This window comes from Megalobrama amblycephala, linkage group LG7, assembly GCF_018812025.1.
Source record: "Megalobrama amblycephala isolate DHTTF-2021 linkage group LG7, ASM1881202v1, whole genome shotgun sequence".
In the NCBI taxonomy this organism is placed as follows: Eukaryota; Metazoa; Chordata; class Actinopteri; order Cypriniformes; family Xenocyprididae; genus Megalobrama; species Megalobrama amblycephala.
This window is the reverse complement of record NC_063050.1, coordinates 35,133,548-35,152,455: the sequence shown is the minus strand read 5'-3', so window position 1 is coordinate 35,152,455 and position 18,908 is coordinate 35,133,548. Positions and strand designations below refer to the sequence as shown.

The 18,908-nt window shown below is 36.0% G+C and overlaps 1 protein-coding gene across 3 annotated transcripts; it reads left to right on the top strand.

Annotated features, from left to right (window-relative positions):
* Window positions 1–423: 423 nt before the first annotated feature.
* Window positions 424–18,640, top strand: spag5 (sperm associated antigen 5). 3 transcript variants are annotated; one of them, XM_048197189.1, is made up of 26 exons: window positions 424–603; window positions 1,099–1,138; window positions 1,231–1,347; window positions 1,464–3,514; window positions 3,599–3,788; window positions 7,534–7,650; window positions 7,737–7,829; window positions 7,904–8,017; window positions 8,115–8,234; window positions 9,197–9,289; window positions 9,389–9,523; window positions 10,908–11,001; window positions 11,090–11,237; window positions 12,334–12,384; window positions 12,479–12,653; window positions 12,763–12,896; window positions 12,996–13,164; window positions 13,825–13,948; window positions 14,339–14,425; window positions 15,363–15,489; window positions 16,591–16,723; window positions 16,885–16,965; window positions 17,092–17,241; window positions 17,766–17,840; window positions 18,104–18,184; window positions 18,297–18,640. In XM_048197189.1, exons 2-26 carry the CDS (start codon window positions 1,112–1,114, stop codon window positions 18,366–18,368), a joined length of 4,758 nt encoding a protein of 1,585 aa, XP_048053146.1. In that variant the 5' UTR covers window positions 424–603; window positions 1,099–1,111; the 3' UTR covers window positions 18,369–18,640. The 3 variants fall into 3 exon arrangements, with proteins under 3 accessions (XP_048053146.1, XP_048053144.1, XP_048053145.1); XM_048197187.1 differs by having other exon boundaries at window positions 425–603; window positions 1,461–3,514; XM_048197188.1 differs by having other exon boundaries at window positions 425–748; window positions 1,461–3,514.
* The last annotated feature ends 268 nt before the right edge of the window (window positions 18,641–18,908 follow it).

Sequence of the window (18,908 nt, the reverse complement as noted above, 5' to 3'; positions counted from 1 at the left end):
GTGTAGTGTGGTGGGGCTTAAATTCAAAACTGCTAGGCTGCACATGCTCTCAGATCGAAAAAAAAAAAAAAAAAGATTTGAATTCTTGAGGAAAAAAACCAAACTAATTACTTCACACAATTTAACAATTATTTTAGTCTTTAAATCTTTTTTTGTAGAAAATGTTGTACATTTTAATTTTAATAGCAAAATGGATGTTAACCTCCAGGGGGTGGCTGGGGTACTGTAAACGGTTAAATAAAATCCATAACCACAAACGTGAATAATGTTTAAAATAATGTTCTATGATCTTAATGGTCTTTCGTAAAAAAATAAAAAATAAAAATAAAAATAAAAAATAGAAGAATGCAGTAAGGAAATAAAGAAAAAAATGTTTCACAACAGTCCAGTAGGTGGCACTGTGCACCATGGCATGCGCCTAGCCAATAAACCAAAGAAGAAATGCGTTTCCGTATGTTACGCGGTGGTTTTACCCAATGAGGTGATTGTGCGTTTTATTTTGAACGTCGTAGTGGCGGTTAAGTCGATAACCTTGTTTTTATAGTACTCAAGTCAGAATCAAAATAAACAGTAACGTTAATAGAGCGCTTATGAGACGGAAAGGTAAGAACTATGCGTTGAGACACCGCCGAAGTTGACATTTCTTGAGGGGATGCAAGCAGTGAAGTTTATGTCTTAATGATATTGTATATCTATGAAGATATGAACCAGTAAAACTACTTAACGCAAAGCAGATGTGAGAAATAAGGTATAATATATAATTGTATATTTAAAAGTACGTTAATGTAGTTATCTCCGCTAGTAGTGAAATGTAAACAAGATTTATAACAAACGATTATAAAACGTTTATAGATGTTCTTTAAATATTTACTTACTATTATTGTTGTTGTTTACGGATGATAGGCTCCATTTATATATTTACCAGACTCTTGTCAAAATGAAATCTACATGAATGTTGAAAATGGCTGATTTATGCTGTTTGCTTGTCGATGATGATGTAAAAATCATAATGTTTATTAATTTTTCATGTTCTTTGAGAAGTTTGCTAGTTGAATCATCTTGTATTAATACATCTGCTTAACTCTTGTGTGATTGCAGAAATTAATCGAACATGTCATCTGTCAGTGGCTTGTCAAACGTGAGTACTCCATGCCCATGCTTATTAGATCTGTAAAAATGAATGTATTGTTCCTAACATCAGTATGACTAAATTTATGTTCTGTATTTCAGCCCAAATCAGAGAGAGTACCGCTCAGAGATGTACAGAATGAACTGCTGAATTTGCAGGACTCTCCAACTCTGATGCTTAAACATGTGTCGAAGCATGAGAGGGACTCTAAAATGAAGGTATGAAGTCATTCCTTCGCTGCTTTTAGTTCACTTGCTTTATCTTTCAACTTTCTGTGATGTCTAGTTTATAGGAATAAAAATAAGGAATTTTACGATATTTTGTTTTCCAGCAGCATGAAGTTGTCCCTGATGAAAATCCAAGCTTAACTATCACAACAGAGGTCCATAATGATGACATTGGTTCCACTGATGAACATCAGCATGTTATATTAAAATCCTTTGTGTGTCTTGAAGGAGAAGTCGTAGTTGAGGATGAACCTGTAAAGTCAGATGAGTCTGTTCTCATCAGTCGTCTGGCACTGGAGGATAATGACCCTCTTCAAAGTGACCCAAATGAAACTGCTGAACCTGAGGGCACAGAGGATAATCAGACCAGTCAAGAGCATGTTGATCATCCATACTATTATAGGAGTAGATCTACTGGTTCAGATGCTTCATCTCTACTGTATCAGGGGGAAGAGGTTTCCACCTGTGAGCCGGGAAATGTCACATTCAAATCCCTCATATGCCTAGGTGGAGAGATTCAGGTTTCAGATTGCTCAGCCATCTCTGATGAATCGATTCTCATAAAGGATCTATCATCAGGAAATCACTCACAATGCAAAAATACTCCTGTTTCTGAAGTGGACACAGAGGCTGTATCAGTAAGCCCTCAACCTTTCGGCCATTCTTACTGTGTTTGGAAAAAACATGTGTCTTTGTGTGAAGATAGTAGCACCATCAGTACAGTCAATGCTGATGACGCTTCTCTTTCAACTTTCGGTGACATTGGAGGTACTCAATGCAAGACTAAAAATCTAAACAATCACAAGAACACTGAACTCGCTGAAGGATATCATGACGTGTCATGCAGAAAAGAAGAGATCACATTTAAAAGCTTGTGTTGTTCTGGGGTTGAAATAGAAATTGCTGATTTATCCAAGGTGTCAGAAATGTCTGTGCTCATGGAGACTCTTGCTAAAGAACAAAGTCTGCTTTGTTTAAATGACATCAGTGAAAATGACGGTCAAAGCTTTGCTGCTTTGCCACCTAGAAGCAAGCATGTTGACCATATGTACTGCCATACTAAAGAAAAGTCACAGGTCCTAAATATGTCGAGCGCTGAAAATGAGGTCTCTTCCAAGTCACAGCTTTCCTCAGCAAGTCTTTTGGAAAAATCTGGAAATACAATTGGTAATACAACATCAACTACTGGAAACATAGAGAAAATGTATGAATCAGTCACATGCCGTGAAATGGAAGCATCAAAGATGGTTGCTAGCAAGGAGTCAAGCCAAAACTTGTCAGCACTGAATAGTAAAAATAAAATGGAAAGTACAGATGCTGTACCATTAAATGATAATGATGACAAACTTAAGGTGCCCAAGGGTTACTCTTCTATCATGTCCGAAAAGAATGTGGAGGAACATCTTGATCAGCAGTTTCTACCAGAAAGGAACATGGCAGTTTCACATTCTGAGGAAATCCTTTGTCCTCAAGGTGCTTCTTTTGAAAATGTTGCCCATACAGTCAGCATTCTCAATGATAAGACACTGGATTTCAAAGATGAGGAGGTCCACCCAGATATTGAAGTTATGCGGTTGTGTGATAAATCTGGTGAAGCTGCATCAGTTCATCAAGATCTTCCTAGTGCTCTTGTTCTAACAGGTTTCTGCACTCCAAAGACACCCACCCTACGCAGGAGTGTTTTGAATGACCACACAGCTGAGAACTTATTGAGCCATCTGTGGCCTGAGCTCCCAGAGAGTCCCATGCCTCCTCCACTCTTGAACTCTACATCCCTGGCCAATGCTTTGAGCTACACACCTGTTCCTCCAGACCCACCCAAGAAAACGGCTGTGGAACCTAAATTGGCTTCTGCAGACCATCAGAAGCTGTTCAGTGCACCTCCAATTGTGGGAAATGGGCCTCTTCAGGAACAGCTCAGACAGATGGCTGAACTGTTAATGGTTGCATCAGGAAAGGTGGTTGTTCCTGCTTCAGCACCAGTGAATTACCACAATGCTTTAGTGGGCACTTCTCCAATAGCGATGCGTAGCGCATGTGTGTGGAGCACCCCGGTTCAACGGATGGAGCGGAGCGTTAATACTTCAGAAGCCATGGAGTTTTTAAAGGAAGTTTATGTTTCTGATGCCAGCACTTCAACGGACTCTCTGCTGTGGAAGTAAGTAAAGATAAGCCGATAAGCATTAATCATTGACTCTGTTGATGTGATCTACATTGTCTCTGTGTGACTTCTTCTTTGAAGCCTTACTCCTGGAAATCTGGAGCATTTGTCTAGATCAGAGTTGGAGCAGAGACTGACTTCAACACTCATCATGGTGGAGGTTCTTTCCCAGCAGCTCACTTCTGCACGGGCTCATAACCCGAACAAAGACACTTCTCCATCTGATCTCAGAGATAAACTCATCCAGACGGACCACACTGAGCTCAGACAGGTAACCCATAGCCTAACGTGTTGTATCTAGGTATGATGCCAAGTTTCCAGCATTTCCAGCAGGGCAATAAAACTGTGTGTGTGTGTGTGTGTGTGTGTGTGTGTGTGTGTGTGTGTGTATACAGTGCTCAGCATAAATGAGTACACCCCCTTTGAAAAGTAACATTTTAGTATATGTTACTTTTAAAAGTAACTCCTTTTGAAAAGTTTTATATATATATATATATATATATATATATATATATATATATATATATATATATATATATATATATATATACAGTATATATTGAAAAAACACATCCACATTTTTGATAATAGACCTTTGCATAACTTTCAATATTTAGCATACATATACGTGACCAGGTTCATGTTAAAAAGTTTGATCTCTTTAAAATAGAGATTATGATTCTTCCATGATTCTGTATAGACAACTTAACAAAATAGAATGTAATTTACTAGAGGTTCTAACAAAATGTTAACTGCTGCAGTCTATTTAAAAATATTTAATGAATTTGAATTATTTTTGTAAATATCAGTTTGAATAAATTAATCAATGTCTCTCTCATAATAGTTCAAGTTCAATTTTATTTGTATAGCACATTTCTAACAGCCCCCAGGCTGACCAAAGTGCTTTACAGAAGAGCAAGAATATCACACATACATAAAATAAACCAGAAGAAAATATAAAACCACCTATTTAAAAGTTTAACATACCACGGTAGTCAGTACACTAAGGAAAATAAAAAAGTTTTTAGCAAGGACTTAAAAATAGACAAGGAAGGGGCAAGCCTAATCTCTAAAGGCAGGGTATTCCAGAGTCGTGGCCCTGCCACCGCAAATGCACGCTCACCTCTGCGCTTCAGTCTAGTGCGTGGAACGACCAGCAAAGCCTGATCACAAGAATGGAGGCTTCTGAGTGGAGTATAGGAGTGAAGGAGTTCAGATAAATAAACAGGAGCTTTGTTATATAGGGATTTGTAAACGAAGAGGAGAATTTTAAAATCTATTCTCTGACAAATCGGCAGCCAGTGAAGGGATCTAAGAATAGGAGTGATGTGTTCGTGTTTACGACACTTTAAAAGAAGTCTGGCGGCGGCATTTTGGACTAGCTGAAGTCGCGCAATTTGAGATTTAGATATACCACAATATAAGGAATTACAGTAATCTAGACGCGACGTAACAAATGCATGAACAGCCATTTCGAGAGTTTTTGGGGTGAGAAAGTTTTTAATTTTAGACAGTAAACGAAGCTGATAAAAACTGGATCCGATAACGGAGGAGATATGTATGCCAAATTTTAAATGCTGGTCAAAAATAATACCTAGGTTCTGCACCCGTGTCGATCTAAAAGCGGATAAACTTTCTAGCTCAGGGCTTATACACTGAGAGTTCTCATTAGGACCGAACACAATTACCTCAGTCTTGTCCTCATTTAAGAAGAGGAAGTTTTGGGCTAGCCATAATTTAACCTCCTCTAAACATTGGAGAAGAGAGGAGATCGCAGTGGAATTGTTTTTCTTGACTGGAAGATAGATTTGAGTGTCATCTGCGTAGAAATGAAAGGACACACCATGCTTTCGTAGAATAGAGCCCAAAGGGAGCATGTACAGAGAGAATAGAGAGGGAGCTAAAATAGAGCCTTGTGGAAGGCCACAGGTCAGAGGAGCAGGGGAAGAGGAAAAATTACCCAGTTTCACTAAAAAGTTTCTGTCAGATAGGTATGAATGAAACCATTTCAGAGCGTTTGCTTTTAGACCTACCCAAGACTCTAGTCTAGCTAATAGTAAGGAGTGATCTATGGTATCAAAAGCAGCTGATAAATCTAAAAGAATAAGAACCACAGAGTCCCCAGTGTCAGTGGAGAGGTAGATGTCATTTAACACTCTCAGAAGAGCGGACTCAGTGCTATGAGCAGACTTAAAACCAGACTGAAAAACCTCATAAATCGAGTTGCTAGTCATAAAGTGTTGAAGTTGATTCAGCACAATTTTCTCTAAAACTTTTGAAATAAAAGGCAAAACAGAAATTGGACGAAAAATTTTTAGGACAGTGGGGTCCAGTGAAGGCTTCTTGAGCAGAGGAGTGACTGTAGCGACTTTAAGGTCAGCAGGAACAGAGCCAGTTTGAAGACACTTATTAACAAGAGATAACAGACCAGGCCCAATCGAGTCAATAATTAAATAAAAAAATTTGGGGTGAATAATATCACTAGGACAAAATGAGGGTTTAAGATTGTCAATCACCTCCTTCAATTCCTGGAGATTGATGGGTTCAAAAGTATCCAAAAATGCAGAGGCAGGTGACATGATTGGAGAACTGGCTAACGTTAAGGTGGGACAGACACCAAGTCTTAAGTTCGTAATTTTGTCACTAAAGTATCTCAAGAAGTTTTCACAGAGAGCATCAGAAGCAACAGGCAAGGTGTTCACAGAAGAATTTGGTAACAGATTGAATAATTGAAAACAAAACCTTAGGTTTAGAGTGATTAGTTTCAATTAAGTTAGAGAAGTATGCAGCTTTTGCAGACTTAGCTGCAGTCTGGTAAGATGTAAGAGAGTCTCTGAACATTTGAAGAGAGATATGCAGCCTGTCTTGTTTCCATTTACGTTCTGCCTTCCTGCAGTTTTGTCTTAAGAGACAGGTATCAGAGTTTTGCCACAGTGTAAATTTAGTTTTCTGTTTGTGAGGCTTAAGGGGGGCAGTTGCATTTGCTGCCTTAAGCCAGGCAGAGTTAAGGAGGCTCAGATGTTGATCAGCATCCAAGTATCCAATAATAACTTCAATTGTTTAATTACTGGATGAATCAATTTGGAAACAAATCTCTTGAATAAATGATTCAATGACAAATACATTTTTATAACAGCCACTTACCTACTGGTGTAAGAATGTAATTGATACAATCTTTATTTGAAGCCTTAAGCTATTTCCAAAAAGCGATTTTGATCACTACCAATAGATTTCAATGTTTGTCCAAAATATAAATGTTTATCCCAGAACTTCTGTGATCATTTGAATTATTGTAAGACAGAAATAATGATACTGTGTTTGAAAAGACTATTTGTGAAGCTGTTTCATACCTGTACATGACAACTGCTCTCCCTCACTCAGCAGCAGGGCCAAAGAAAATTTGAATGAGATTCGTACTTGCGAAAGGTTTAATAGACAAAGGCGAATCGTTGTCATTTAGGAATAAGATTGTGTGACTGTTTGAATCAAGATTGCAATCTTTTAACGATTAATCGTGCAGCTCTTTTAAATTTTAAAAGATTAAGTTGTTTATGTTTTATGGATTTGTTTCATTAGACATGATTTTTGATGATGCATTTGTTTAAAATAAAACACAGAATAGTCATCATGTTTACACTTATTCTTCAGATCTAACATGTGGAATTAATTTCTTTCCCCATTAATTTTATTAAATGAACATTGTGACAGATATCGATATCTAATGATATGGAAAAAAGACTGTGATAATATTTTTGGCCATATTGCCCTAATTACCAGTTATTTTTTTCTGACCACACTGAAAGTGTAGTGCTGTACTAAGCTGCTTATTAGAATATTGGTTGTCAAATTGACTATGTGGATGGGATTTTGGACCAATGAGATTACTTAATTACTTAGCCGGAGGAATAATCAAAGCTCCACAGAAACCTTTCTGTTTAAAAAAAAAAAACAAAAACAAAAAAACCACTGAATATGTCTGGTTTTGATTTGTTTTTATCTTTGTCTTTATTTGCCAGAATGGGACATACAGAGATTTGTATGAGACTGCCCTGGAGAGAATTCAGAGTCTTGAGCATGATCATGAGGCTCTTCAAACTTTACATAACAGCATTCAATCAATGCGGGTCGGGATGGTGAGACATTTTATAATCTTAAGTTTTCAAAGTAACACTTTCATCTCAAAATTTAAAATGCTTAAAATGTTATAATTCTTCTTCAGAATTCATTTAAGTCAAGCACAGAGGATGCCATCTTTAAGATGAAACAGATTGGAAAAACTGTTAGTGTTGATCAGGAATCTTTATCTAGACAGGTAAGTCAAAGACCTTCATAAAAGATCTTTGCCAAGAAACGTAATCATCATAATAATAAGTCTGTATTATGTAGGCCAGTCAGATGAAGTCTCTTTATGGGAGGTACAAGGAAACGCTCCATAGAATGGAGCAGAAGATGAAAGACATGAAACATCGCATGGATGAGTCTCTAAAGGAGAAAGAAGCGGTGAGATGACATATTTTATTGGTTTTGCTGAGGCTTAAGAACACAAGCTGTGATCTTAGTCTGTCCTCTTATCCTGTTCATATGTCTTTGTGTGTAGGCCTTCAGTGTAACGCAGCAGTTGAGGGATTACCATACTGCTCAGGTGGCAGAACTAGAGCACACTGTTGGGTCTCACCAGGAACTGATGTCAGCCCTCAAACTGGCCTACCCACCACTGGTCTGCTCATATTGCTTGCATCTCTACCTCAATTTTTATGAAAATATAATATCCCCTTTAGCTTAACTCTTTCCCTGCCAGTTTTTTTTTTTTTTTTTTTGCCAGCGCCAGCATCAATTTCACACAACTTTCATGGTCTCCCGAATATTTTGTTGTATGAATATCTGAACATGCAGTATATCAAAAGAAAGAACAGAGCCTCTGCTTTAAAAAACCCCCCAAAAAAACATTTTTTTCATCAACTTGAATGTGGGTAAATTTAATAAAAAAAGCAACATTTTGAACAAAAAGCTAAGAAAATTGCATTTTTGTCAAATACTTCATCCTGATCGGATGCAAATCAGATGAAGTAGATCACCCTAAAGCTTGCACAATTTCAATCTGTAACATGAGTAGGGCTGCATGATTGACAAAAATCATAATTGTCAATTATTCCCTTGAAATTGTAATTGCGATTTATTAATTACGATTATCACAATTTACTTTGAATAATGTTTTGAATAGCTTTATGCCATTGTTTGAACCGACTGCTTGCCATATTGTTATATCAAAATAAACATGAAAACACTTTCTGAAAAACTTTTATTGCTTTTCTATAGCATTAAGCCTCAAATGTCAAATAGACATTGTTTTTGTTATTTAAATAACAAAAAAAGTAAAAATATGCATGTTATTATAATGTTATACTAAAATTAAAACAATTGGAAAAAAACCTTGAGATAACCTGAAAAAAAAAAAAAACAAGCACACAGAATAATATAAGTGGTCTTTTTTTGTATTTGCGCCATTGAATGATTACATAATTGTGGGAAGCGTTGTCATAAATGACGAAAAATCTCATCACTGGTGGTGAAAGAGTTAATAGTGACTACAGACAGTCTTGGCATGAATGTTTTCCATAATGCATGCTTGAATTTGTGTGTCATTTCCTTGTATTCTGAATGTAAATTTTGTAAACCTAGGTTGAACTGAGCAAGTCATACATGGAATCCATCAATGCAGCAAGTGTCCTTTTGAGAAGGAAGCATGAAGATCACATGAGCTTGTTAGCGGAGGTAAGACTTCACATGAAAATTAAAATCACATGCAAAGAGTTGCTAACTCAGCCTTTAAGTAGAAAGTCACAAAATGTGCCTTATTTCCTCCATGGGAAGCTGAGAAAGGCTCAAGAGCTGGTTCAGAGGATAAACCCAGTGCTTCACTACCTCCATCAGAGGACTACAACCGCCGTGGAGCACAGCGAGCAGCATCTGGCAATGAGAGACAGAGCCATGGAAGAGAGAGACCTGGTTAGACATTTACCACTGAAATGAAATGAAAATTCTGTCAGTATTTATTCGTCCTCAGTTCCATGTCTGTTAAATCTTAAAAAAGGAACCCAAAAAACACTCTGAACAGTCTGAAGCTATAATGATAGCTTTGTGCGACTAACAGACCGAAATTTGTGAGGAAACGATCCAATGATGTTATATTTGATTTTAAAATCAGACCATCATTTTGACCAGCTACTGCATGTTAAGGTGGATATATTAAAGGGTTAGTTCACCCAAAAATAAATATTTTGTCATTAATTACTCACCCTCATGTTGTTCCAAACCCATAAGAACTTTGTTCATCTTCAGAACACAAATTAGGATATTTTTGCTGAAATACGAGAGCTCTCTGACTCCTCCATAGACAGGAATTTAATTTCCACTGTCAAGGCCCAGAAACGTACTAAAGACATCATTAAAATAGTCCACGTGACTACAGTGGTTCAACCTTAATTTTATGAAGTGACGAGAATACTTTTTGTGCACAAAAACAAAACAAAAATAATGACTTTATTCAACAATCTCTTCTTTTCCCTGTCAGTCTCCTACACAGTTGTTGTGGTAAGCACAGTGCAGCGCTTCCATGTTTACGTACTAATGCTGGCTCGGTATTGGCCAAAGCTGTACTCAAGAGCAGCACGATGCATGCGTGTGATGCTGATGCAGGAGCTGACCAATAGTGAGTCGTCATTCTGACGTAGAATACGGAAGCGCTGCACTGTGCTTACTACGTCAACTGCATAGTAGACTGATTGGGAAGAGAAGAGATTGTTGAATGAAGTCGTTATTTGTTTCGTTTTTGCGTCAGAGAGCTCTGGAATTTCATCAAATATATCGTAATTTGTGTTCTGAAGATAAATGAAGGTCTTACAGGTTTGGAACAACATGAGGATGAGTAATTAATGACAGAATTTTCATTTCTGGGTGAACTACAGTAATCCTTTAACTTTCAATGTATTATGAAATGTATGTCATACAGCCCTGCAGCACATGATCAATCCAATTTGTTTTTCTTTATGACTGACTGTCCGTCATTTCTTTCATTCATTCTTTCAAGTGATGAAATCAGATCAGTTTGTTCAGACAGTCTGGTTAATATTTGTAGTAACAACTTCAGCTTCAACACAGTGCCAAAAGACAATTTGAAAAGGAAAAAAAATTGTGGAAAGATTCATCTTGCTGCAGTAACAAACTTATGATATTCTCTGTCAGAAACCTTGTGTAAGAGGCAGGGTTATTATAGTCAAATCTTGTTATTATAGAAAATCTCTTTTAATCTCCATCCCAAGAATGTTATGCATTTATTTTAAATGCAGTCTCTTTTTTTTTTTTTTTAAATGCTGTTTCTGTAAATCCCCAGATGGAAAATGAACTAAAGCATGTGAGGTCAAGCTTGCAAGATGCCAGTCAACAGATTTCAGACTTAAAGATGCAGCAGACCATCATGACTTCAGGTGTGACAGTAACTTACTTTGAATTGGCTTATTACCTATGTAGTCAAAGGTGAGCCTTTGCTTGATTCTGCTGTGTGTGTTTGTTTAGAGATGTCAGTGCTGAGGGAGCAGCTGAATCAGGCAGAGGAGGAGCGTTTTCAGCTGCAGAGGAGAAGCACTGAGCTCTCAGCCACTGTTACGTCCACGCTGGCCTCTTATGCCTTCCTAGAACAGACCCTCGCCTCTGAGACCAGCAAGTATGTTAAAAGAAATGCACTTCTGGAATTTGCCTTTTGGAATTTTGCCTAAATTGGTGCTGAAACTCCCCTAAATGAATGGATTTAATTCAGATTTTTTACATATAACAACTGTGATTTTATGTTTATACTAGAATCTAGAGCAGTGGTTCTCAATCAGGGGGCCAGGGGCCAAATAGGAAGAATCAAGATGACTTAAAATGATTTAAAATAAGCCAAAATATGCATTAAAATAATCTAAAACAACTAAAAATCAAGATATTTCTTAATTCATCCTGAATCATCATTAATTCATGATTCTAGAGTCATCTAAGTCATGAATGCCTGCATAAAACAGGCTACAAAATGTATATTAATCTAACGTCTAATTTTACATGTTCAGATGTATTCATCATGGGTGCAGTTTCCTGCTGCTTTTTCTAAAAAGAAAAAAAAGTGTTTTTCTTTGCTCATCACTGTGGGCCATCAGATTAAAAAAAAACAATATGGACTTTTCACACTGCACTTTCAAACTCTGATTTTAACCCAAGGTAAAGAAACACTTTTGATTCAGAAGCGGGGGTTAGCATCGTTTTTAGAATGAACCAGGGTTAACTTTTGTTGAGTGTGAAATCCCTAATATGTCAAATATTTATAATACATTTTGGCAAAATAAACCTTGTTAATCATATCACACATGTATTAAATGTAGTAGTCATTTTGTTGTTCTGATATTATGGAATTACTTGAAAAAACTAAATTATTAGGTTTGGAGCAACATGATTGTGTAAATATAGGGCAAACTTCTACATTTAATCATTTAGCAGACGCTTATCCAAAGCGACTTACAAATTAGGAGAACAATAGAAGCAATCAAACTAACAATAAGACAACAATATGCAAATGCTGTAACAGTCTCAGTGTAGCACAGTATATGTAGCAAGATGGTTGTTTTTTTATTATTATTATTTAAATAGATATAGAATAGCAAGTGCTAGTACAGTATTAATGGGTCAAGTCTTGACGAAAAAGATGCATCTTCAGCCATTTCTTAAAAAAAAACTCATCAAGCTAGGATTGAGTGATTATTGTATATTATTTTATTTTTCTACTTTAGGTTGCAGCAGTCAATGTGTGATGCACAGCAAGCTACTAAGAGAGCAAATTGGTATAGTTCCACAATTTAATTCCTCTTCTTTTGCTTATTGTTGTAAATAAATGTACAAAAATGTACTTTTTAAATATACAAATGCTTTTGGCAGTCTTGAAGAAGCGCTAGAAACATCCAGGAAACAGCTAGAGGAATATGAGGATGCTCTGTCACAGAGAGAAACACTGATTAAAGAACTCCACACCGAAGCTGAGATTTATCGCCGTCAGCTCGGTCAACTGGCTCAGCTGCAGACTGAACTCTCCAGTGCAAAAGAAATGAGTGAAGTGAGGAGTTATTTGACCTTTCACCATAAAACATTGTTAGTACATTTTCACAATACTTTTGCCATGCCAGTTCCTCTCACAATATTGGATGTTTGTTTCGTTCTATCAGTTCCTGCAGGCAGAACATGAACTGGCACGGGAACAGATGGAGGAAAGTGAGAGGTTGCTGCGGTGCCACTTACAGGGCCTCAGAGAGAGAAACCTGGAGTGTGAAGACCTCAAACTAGCACTGGAACAACTGCGGTACAGCATATTCTTCTCTACCCACTGTTACCTTTTAGAACAAATATTTCAGAATAAATGTCTTTTTTTTTTTTCTGATGCCGTCTGTCTTCCACTAAGGCTTGAGAAAGAGTCCCTTCAGGAAGAGCTGGACAGCACACGAGACAAAGCTCGCAGTATGTTGCTGGAGCAAGGAGAGCAGATAGCTCAGGCGTCTAATGATGTCATGCTCCTAAACCACAGAGTTTCCTGTCTCACGAGTATCTTAAAGGAATCCCTAAACTCCAAGGTCCCTATGCTTCAAACTTTGCTTGTCTTAATATACATGCTTTGAATTACTCAAGGCCAGACTTTTAAAGGAATATTCCAGGTTAATGAAAAGAATCTTGGCTCCACCCCATGTTAACAATTACCACAGACAATAAGTCTGATTTCATTCTCAATTTCTGTAAAAGAAAAAAGTTTGTAGCAGGGTTATTTTAGTATTATTTATATACTATTACTACATTTTTAATAATTTTATGTGCTTTTGTCATTTTTATTATTCTTTTTAAATATTTCTGTTTATCTTCCTAATTTATTAATTAGTTTAATTCAATTTTAGCTTAATTAATTTTAATTCAACTTATTTTATTTGAATTAGCTGTCATGGCAACATTTCTAGTTGTCATTCAATATTAACATGTCATGCAAGTTTTTTTTAATTAAAGTTTTAGATTATTATTATTTATTTTTTTTCAATTAAAGGGGTGTGTGTGTGTATATATAACACACACACATGGTTTTAGTTAAAATTAACAACACTGATTTGCAAGTTTGGACTTAGGGTTAGGGTTAAATCCATAACATATTAATATTAGTCATATAATGTGCTCACATAAAATGTGCTTGCATAACTTTTTTTTTTTTTTTTTCTGAATAAATAACATTGTTTTGCTGTCTTGCTCAGGAGTCAGAGTGCTCCGATAAGGCACTGCAGTCTCATCGACATCCCTGCAGCTCTTTTGTGGATTCTGTTATGGTGGCCATGATGAAGATGCAGGAACCTGAGACAGAGTCTCGTGAGGTTTCTGGTGTGTTAATGTTTGGTGCTTGTTTTGCCTTATCAAGAAGCAGTTCTAATGATGCCTTGAGGACAATCTTCTATTTTGTGTGAAATGTTTCTGGATACAAAACTTGTAAATAATCACAAACTGTGTGTGTGTTTGTGTTTGTGTGTGAATGTACTGGTGAATCAAAAGGCCTTAGAAGTATTCTGTAGGCCTATGGATGTGTACATTTAGGAATTTGGCATAGAGACCCACACAAAATTATATTGATGTCAATTCTATTCTAATTTGTTCTTTTTTTTTTTTTTTTTTTTTTTTTTTTTTTTATGAATCACTTTTACATCAATGGAAAATAGATCTGAGATTTATTTGTTATAATTGTGCAGCCCTCTTTTGTTGTCTAATGTTTTGCAGAGGAGAGGGAGGTGCAACTAGATGGCATTGGCAGTGAAACCAGTGCTTTTACCCGTATACCTCAAACTACTCACACTGAAGTAAAAGGTACGTTACTTACCGGATTATATATCAGTACTCAGGTTAGATCTAAACTAGGGCTATCAAATTAAACACTCAGGCATTGGCATTTGATTTGAAATGCGAAGATGTCGTTCTTGCGTTATAATGTTCTTGTTAGCCTTATTCATTTGAACCCACTAGATGCGGTGCTAGATACAAAACGTTGCAGAAATAAAGCAATACAGAGAAGATCTTAATTACGTCAAAACCGTAACCAAGCCGCTCACACGCAGAACACATTTTCTGTGCTGCTTTTCCATTGTTTTCTATGTAAACATGCACTAGACTGACATTGTGGACAGTTGACTCGCGTCTCACACAATAGAGCTGCATGTTTAGAAAGCCATGTAAAGTTAAAAGAAGTTCAACTTCTAAAAAAAACATGTCTTGTTTTTTTTGTTTGTTTTTTCCCATTTCACTGCATGTCATGCTTTTAAATGCAAAAAAGTACTCTGTGATCAGCGCTTTAGCTCTTTGTATTAAACTATGCTTAAAAATATATGATGCTGTTATGTTCATAATTGTTTATGCAGTTTACAAAATTATATTTAATTCAAAAACTTGTTTAAAAGTTATGCCCTTTTTACACACAGTCATGTTATTTCATTGTTTTGAATAAACAATTATCAATACAATGCAGTGTGTTAATAATTTTGCTCATTACGCCCTCTTGTGGCCTCATAAAATAAGCCAAAAGCTTTTTTCCTTTAACTGAAATTTAGTTTTTCAGCCATTTTGACCGGCTTCATCTAAACAAGTGTTCATTTGCACTGATCAGGTAGCAACTAACAGCTTAGTTACAGCTAACTAAGTTTGTTTTTTTGTTTTTGTTTTTATTGTAGAAAGTTTTGGGTAGGTTTAGGGTTAGGGGCTAGAAAATATACATATACATTGATAATTGTCTATTCTCATGTGTTCTCAGAGGAGAGACGGAGCCATGTGTTGGAGCTGTTGTCTGATTTTGGTGAGACCATATCAGATCTTCAGCTAACCATAGACCAACTGAGAGTCCAGAAAGACACAGAACAGCAGACTCTGAAGCAGACCATGTGAGTTACTCAAACTCTGATTTACTCAGAAATGCTCATTTTTGCAAGGGGACAGAAGAATGGCTGGGTTTTAAATTTAGTTTTCTGGTATACTTGGCTAAAATGTGTGACAGCTTCTAATGTGAAAGATTTATGTATAATTTGCATATAAATATATAGCATTCAAAATGCAATAAACAGTTTTACCTTAAAGGGATAGATCAGACAAAAATTAAAATTGTCATCACTCACCCGCATGTCATTACATACACAGAAAATATTCTAAAGAACATTAGTAACCAAACAACATGGGTCCCCACTTACTTCCATTGTATGGAAAAATATATATTTTTTCATGGAATGGAAGTCATTTGGCACCAATGTTCTTCATAATATTTTTGTGCAGAAGAAAAAGTCATACAGTTTTGGAAGGGCATGAAGGTGAGATAACAATTTTTAATTTTTTATGACCACAAAACAGACTCTGCATTTCATATTTGAGTTAAACGTCAAATCTGTAAAATCATACCTGAACAAATACTTAAACATCAAAGTACTAAGTCTTTTTTTCTTTTTTGTGTATATCATACTAAGTGATTGTTTTTTGAAAATGGTGAATGGTAGGCTTATGGTTAGGGGATAGAAGAATATACAATTTGTACAGTATAAAAATCATGATGTCTATGAAAAGTCCCCTTAAAACATAACTCAATATTTGTTTTTTTCTTAACTGTTTAGTAAAAAACCTGTTTCTATGACCAAAAAAAACAACATTTGACTGCTTATGCTGAAAGATGTGGTTGAGGGATTTTTCGCTAGGACATAGCTACTTGCATTTTATTATGTATTAATGATTTTTGCATTTCCATTTTGAAAAATATCTCAAACCAACAGTAAGTGAGCAATTAAATGTTGCTGTTGTGATTTAAAATTTAAATGCTTCAGCCTTTCTCACATTCATTGTTGGACACCATATTTAGGTTTTAAATGAATCATTATTAATTTAGGTCAGTTGTCACTCAACTATGTTTTTATATGAATAGCAGTGCAGCATTATTGAAAAGTCACAGTATTTACATAGCCATCTATGAGGTATTGCCTCACCCTAGCCTGCTGTTTCAGATTTGGCCTGCAGGAGGCGCTGCAGGAAGAGTCTCAGAGATGCACACTGGAGGTCTCAGAGCTGAGGCAGAATGTGGACCGATTGCAGGCACAGGTGGAGAAGGATGCTGCGGTTCTGCAGCAAAAAGCTCAGGTAAACGTTCATCTCGCTGATTACAAGCCAAATTTCATAGAATTGCCCAGGTCGGTTTTCCAGGGCCAAATTTTTTTATTCAGCTCTCAAGATTATGAAGCATAAAAGGTTTGAATATGTGATTACCAGTACATAAGTTATGTCTGTCTGCGCTCTTTAAGGATGAAAGAAACCTGAGAAAGCTCTGCAATGAGATGGAGGAAAATCTGGAAGCGGCACACAAATACAGAGCAGAGAATAGTGTATGTATCCACTGACTATATATTATTTAGACTGATGGATCATTGATAGATAAAATCCTGTGGTCGTCAGTGGTGCTGTTAGATTGTTGTATAGTAACTAGCCTTTGCTCTGGTTGTGTGAAACAGGAGTTGCGTCGAGAAGTTGCTGATTTGCGTCGGCTGGAACAGCAGGCACAGGTGGAGGCTCAGGTCTTGAGGGAGGAGCTCAATCGAACAGGTGTCCAATCAGCAGCCAGCACCAATGCATTAGATGAAAGAATCAAACTGCTCAGAGAGGTATGGTAGTTCATCCAACATTAAATAATACAAGATATAAGTTTCACTTTATAGACCGTTTCATCGGACGCACATGCGTTGCCTCCGGTTACGCGCCTGGCCTGAAGTTAACTTCTGGTCTGGGTTTGTAATTTTGTCGCATTTAAGTTCGGCCAAGTAACTGTTCTTTTCTTCTTCTGGTAACCCAAAAATTACTTGCTAGAGATAGTCTTACCTTGCTAGCTAATGTAATTGATCTACTCTAGAGGGACTAGAGTTAAGTTATGGGCCAGTAACATTTGTTTATGTTGTTGCTGTTGAAACCATCTATACCCCTCCAGCTGTCCAAAACCTAGTCTGGCTCGCATGCAAAATAGGTTTCATTTAATGTCACTATAAAATAAAACCAGAAAAAATAGTAAATTCATTAGTTTTAAGCAGTTCCTATTTAGACATGTCTTGGAATCAGGATTTTGGAAATTAAAAAAAAAGCAAAAGAAAGAAAAGAAAGAAAACAACACCCCACATACACATTCTGTTCTTAGGTTGAGAAGCTTAAGGCAAATTTAATGGAAGCTGAGGATAATCGTTCTAAGGTCTTGGAGAGGGCAAAACGACATGTAAGTCTTACTGCTTTATTATTATTATTATTATTATTGCTATATTACATTAAATTAGTTTTTCCTATAGCAATATTAGAAATATTTAATGTATGTAATGAAAATGCATAAATGTATTTATCTCAGTAATGCTGATCAAATAAATGCTTTTTTAAAAAAACATTTGAGTTGATCAGAAAAAAAAAACCGCAAGCATGTTAAATGTCAATGTGTATTCTTTTTATGTCATTTTAATTCTGTAATAAATGAATGTGGTTTTGTAGCAAAGGGTCCATGCCATGAACCAGAGTAAACTGGAGAGAGAACTACATATGCTTGATGATATGATTGAAACAGTGAGAAAGGTGAGGGGACACTAAAAAAAAAAAAAAAAAACTACATTTACAGAAAACTACATTTATAATGCTGTATATATTGGAAATGTATTAACACATGTACTATTTTTTTTATTTACAGACATTATCCTCTATACCTGATCTTGTCAAGGGCTGTCCTGAACTACAAAAGCTTGTAGAATTTCTTGGATGAGTTACTTAAAATTAAAAAATGTCAGTTTAATTTTTAAATGCATAATTGTTGAATAAACTGGTTTCATATTTTTCTTTCGATATGTTATTTAAATTAAAGAAAAATCTTCAGACATTAAGTCTGGGGAAGTGTAGGTCAATCAATTAATTGTGTAAGAATGATCATCAGTTTTGTTAGTGATAAAATGTATGGACACATTCTGTTCAAAAATGTTATTGTATTAATTTGAAGGTCTGTATATGTGTATTAAACTATTAGAGTTGTTATCAGGACGTCAGTAACATTTGTGCTTTTTTAGCATTTTAAATTCTTGTATTACAGATTGGGTTTAAACATACTTATGATTGAATGCTTTATTTTAGTTGTTTACTCATAGTCTGAATCATATACATAAAGGCTGATTGATGAGCAGATAGTCCAGTAATTAATCATAGTTATTATCGTGCCAGTGCTTGTGAAAACCTGGTGAACGTTGTGATGTTTTAATCCACCCATTCAAGCACAATGTGTTACTCTGCTTCACTGATACTCAATACCTTG

What these genes read in the sequence shown, in the direction of transcription:
- spag5 (XM_048197187.1), top strand. Translation starts at nt 1,112, where the DNA reads ATGTCATCTGTCAGTGGCTTGTCAAAC. An exon ending in CTAGCACTGGAACAACTGCG is followed by an intron (nt 12,897 to 12,995) that starts GTACAGCATATT and finishes TCTTCCACTAAG; the next exon opens with GCTTGAGAAAGAGTCCCTTC. An exon ending in CAGACTCTGAAGCAGACCAT is followed by an intron (nt 15,490 to 16,590) that starts GTGAGTTACTCA and finishes CTGCTGTTTCAG; the next exon opens with ATTTGGCCTGCAGGAGGCGC.